General features: G+C 43.3%; 1 protein-coding gene across 1 annotated transcript; it reads left to right on the top strand.

The window, feature by feature from the left end:
* The first annotated feature begins 267 nt into the window (after positions 1-267).
* On the top strand, positions 268-1,233 carry LOC115312782 (histidine-rich glycoprotein). Its single transcript, XM_029971695.2, has 2 exons — positions 268-276; positions 391-1,233. Exons 1-2 carry the CDS (start codon positions 268-270, stop codon positions 1,231-1,233), a joined length of 852 nt encoding a protein of 283 aa, XP_029827555.2.
* The last annotated feature ends 3,379 nt before the right edge of the window (positions 1,234-4,612 follow it).

Here is a 4,612-nt window from a genome sequence, read left to right as displayed (position 1 = left end):
GGCCTAACGGTGGCAGATACACAGCACGACTTATATGACTTTACTTGCCGTTTTAAATGAGTTGGTGCTACGGGTTCCTCTGCCGTCTTTCTTGTTTTGCTTCCTTTCATATTCCAGCAGAAAATACACAACCAACCTTCATCGGGTACTTTTTGGTAGTATTTGAGGAATACGTCAAACAAAAATATTCATACCTTAATATTCGAATCGTTTAACTAATATAGCTTACGTTAATATCTGGGGATATAGTAAAGCCAAAAGGGTGCAATGCCCTGTGCAAGCTTGTTTTTACAGCATCAAAAGTAAATAACAGAGTCAAATGTAAAGAAAAAGAAACCATATTCAAACCCAGTGACAATATTGAAAACCCTTTCACTTTCTTTCCTGCAGATTCTGGTTGCGTACGTACTCTACTGCCACTGCGCTGACGTTTCCGCCAACGCTGGAGACGACTCTCTTCTTGCCCTAGGAACTGGCCATGGAGGTGGCTACGGAGGAGGCTATGGCGGACACGGGAACAAGAATTCTCACCACTCCCACTCAAACTACGGTGGCCACTACAAGCACCACGGTAACGACCACGATAATCATCACGGCCAACACGGGCGCTACGGTCACCACCAGCAAGGACACGGTCACAACAACTACAACGCCGATCATCACGGACGGCACAACCAAGATGAGTATGGGGGCAGCCACCACGGAAAAGAGCACTACGGTGGCCAAGGACACCACGGCGGCAAGTACGGTCACGACCACAACAAGGACTATGGCCACAAGAACTACGGTCACAAGGACGTGTACCATAAGGAGGACTCGGCACACCACAGCAACTACCACGACGATTACCACGACGGAGACCACAAAAAAAAATACAACCAGCATCACGGGTATCAAGACCACCATAACGGAGGGCGTCACTATGGGCACCATAACAAAGAGCACCACGGAGGAAATAAGCGTGGCGACGAACATCATCAGCACGGGCAGGGCCACTACAAGAGCCATCACGGACAGCATGGTGGTCACGGCCGGGACCACTACCGTGGTAGCGGTGGTCATAAGTATGGCGGTGGTGGATACCATCGTGGCTCGCATGATCACTACGGAGGTCACAAGCATCATGGCGGTGGCCACGGAGGAGGGGACCACGGTGGGGGAGGAGGTTACGGTGGCAATGGCGGAGGCTACGCCAGCGCTGCCCTTCCTACATACGTCTCGTTGTCGAGATAATGATACGTTTTGTCCCTTATAAATAACTTATTTATATGTTATTTTGCCGGTGATACTCAGATCGGAGGCTTCCATAGAGGAAGCAGTGACGGGACATTGCTCAGGTGGTCCGTTTTGCTGTGGTTATTTAAGATAGCATGAATATTTTATATAGCTTTTCGAAAGAAGAGGTCGATATTGCAGCCAGTCTTATATGTGTTCTACCTGTATTGCTGTAGCTCATTCAAAGCCGGACTATTGTTTAGTCACTAGTGTGAGCAAGTACTACTCCCAAGTAAGAAAATACGTTATCTGAATTTCACCATGATTTTCGGTTAGCTAAAAACCATCTTTGTTTCTATTCTTTTTCTGCTTTTTTTTTTTTTGGTGGGGGGGAGTAATTCGGACGCGCATTCTATTTCCAAGTAAATTTAAAGGAGCGGTGCAACGATATTCAAGTTGAATGTTTTTCACTTTACACTAGCTTACTGGTACTAGTGAGACTCAAGAGTACTCGCACGCAACGCCTCTAGCCAAGAAACTTCTTTGTTGCGTTGTAATTTTAAAGGGATACTACAACGAAATTTCGGCGCTCATTTTTTTGGTCTATATGTGTTCAAAAGAGCAGTATCACATGGAACATACCAACATCTTGTTAAAAAAGTTTCGAAAAAAAATTTTAAAACGAATTAAACTATTAGCAAAGAGCACCTGGTCATGGATGAAGAAAGAATAAACAATTAAAACAGGGACAACACAACTACATCTTTCATTGAAAGATGTAGTTGTGTTGTCCCTGTTTTAATTGTTTATTCTTTCTTCATCCATGACTTCAACCAACACGCTCTTCTACTAAGCACCTGGTGGATGTCGCTAACGCCTCGTTTGTAATGCTCGTCTAGGAACCTTGACAACTCGTGACGGAGGTTGTCTCGTTTTCGGCCACGACGAGAGAAGGGGGGAAGGAGGAACTCCCCTCTTCCCGAGAATCCCTTTTGTGTGTCGCAGAAGTCGCTATTGTCCCCCTAGAAGATTATAGAAGATTAACCCGTCACTCAAAATTCGTACAAAAGCAGCCGCTTCGGTGGCTGGAACGACTAGGCCATCCTCTCGACGTCAGCCTCGCCGTAGCTTTGCTCGTCTTGAGACGACCTACGTCACGATTGCGTTGGATGTCACGTGCTCTAAGCTGGGCCTTCTACGAGCGCTTGCCAGAGAGGGCCGTTTATAACTAAAAATACAACCACCAGGATCAAAATACAAACGTGCGATTGTCATTTACGGATATTGTGGATCATATTCAAACTATTTTTGAACACGACGGGAATATTTCAAATTTCGTTGAAGTATCCCTTTAACGACAAAAGCGACCATTTTCATGTAATCTCTCCTTTGCAAAATTTTATGACGTAACGTGGGAACCGCAGTACACCCCAATGACGATATTTGAATGCGGTTCATAGATTGGACCCGAACATTGCGTGGGCACTCGATTTGGGCTCGTGATAATTACTAGCTCGAGAAGAATTCGGGTAGTGGCCCGTGTCCAATCGCTGCAACGACGAAAATAGAAAAGCCATAACAATGTCTGGAACTCAGCGCCTGTCCTGTGCTTTGCTAACCATTTGCTAGCAATGGTAATCATAGCGCATGGCTATGATCACCATTGGCGGCATATAATCGGCTCCAGATCACGTGGTCGCTTGTTCTGGCTGCGAGTTGAGAAGGTGAACGATAATCGTTTTTCTTTAATTTTCTTTTTTTTTTTTCTTTGGGGGGGGGGGGGGAGGGGGATTTCTATTGCATGGGGTGAAAAACGAACCCGTGTTTCGTAGGTCATTAACGTCAGGGATCCGTTCTAAGTGGTATTTGCGCAAAGTACAAAAATTGTTGCATCGCCCCTTTAAGATAAAGTTTTTTTTGTTTTTTTGTTTTTTATTATTACATAGTTTTGGTTCTGCATAACTGTTATCACAACCCGTCTTTTTATTGTGCCTTTTTAATTCCGACTTTTATTGTCAGCTTCATCGAAACGTTGCGCGATCTACTTTTATAACTTCACTCATGGCTGCTATGTGCTGTGCATTGTTTATGGGGTCACAGATAAACGGCTGTAATTATTTCGTTTAACGCGTGCCGACGTCGCATTGCCTCGTCCTGACGCCATGAAAAAGCCCGCAAACTTGAGAGTATTGCGTATATTCTAAATGTATCCGAAAGAATAAAGCTTCCACATCCAATCGACGTCAAACCACAAATCTATGAACGTAAAAAAAAAAATCTGAAAAGAAAAGAATTGTTTATCAAATTTCTGGGCAATTGTGTTACACGTGAATCGTAAGGTACTGGCGCTAGTCGTGTATTAAAGCCCACAGGTTTTCCAGAACCTTCCATATTCACCGGAATCAACCAGTCAGCGTTCATCGCGTGTCCTTTCCACCAGCCAATCAGCGTCGAGCTTCGCGGTCCAATTTTTGGGCTTTGTACTGTATCTGGCAAATTGCAACCCCTACAGGCCAGCCAAAGAACGTTTCACTTAAAAAAAAAAAATACCCACGTAAAATGACACATTGAAAAGTTTTCGGAATAAAATGAAAACAAAATAAATCTGATTCAAAGTGTATTTTATTTTTCGCCTTAATCCTTTTGAAGCTCAACACGTTTGATCCAACGTCTCTCCACCTTCTCGATTCTTTCCCGGGAGGGAATTTCTCTGGCGTCCCGCAAAAACACCGTTGACAGCTTCGATCACCTCTTCATTGGACCGAAATTTATTTCCGGCCAGGAATGTTTTGAGTGTCGGTAATAAGTGGAATTCCCAGAAAGACAAATCAGGCAAATAGGATGGATTTGCGATGATTTCAGTCTTTGCGTATGTCCATTTCTGCTGATCCCGAGCAAGTGCTGAATCTAAAGTATTTGCTACGGACTGAGGAAATGCGGCACACATGTTGAAGAAAGTTCTTTTAAATTATATTCTTTCATGTAAAATATAAACTACTCTGTGATCAGAGATACCCGCGGCTTTCTGATTTTCACGCACCGTTATCCGGCAATCTGCTAAAACGATGTCAACAATTTTAAGCACAATTGCTGGTGTATTAGCTCTTTTCTGATTTCCTCAGCATGATTTTTACCTTGTGTGCATATGGTCACGCTTGAATTATTAAACCCGAAAACTCGTGGTGAAATCAAGGTTCTAAATAACCAAAAACATACAACCTGGATCTAATTTCCATTGCGGTTTTTGCCTTTAAATAATGAAAGTCATGACCTCTGGAACTTCGTTTTTATTTATACTTGAAAATGCACGCGGTTTTTTACCTTGAAGCCTTGTGAAAGCTTTACATATTTGACAGATAAATTTAATATATGCAGTAAATACACATGGAAAAAATTT

This window comes from Ixodes scapularis, unplaced genomic scaffold (assembly GCF_016920785.2).
Source record: "Ixodes scapularis isolate PalLabHiFi unplaced genomic scaffold, ASM1692078v2 PGA_scaffold3__209_contigs__length_174095766, whole genome shotgun sequence".
In the NCBI taxonomy this organism is placed as follows: Eukaryota; Metazoa; Arthropoda; class Arachnida; order Ixodida; family Ixodidae; genus Ixodes; species Ixodes scapularis.
Note: the sequence above shows the minus strand (reverse complement) of the source record. Positions and strands in the feature narration are given on the sequence as shown.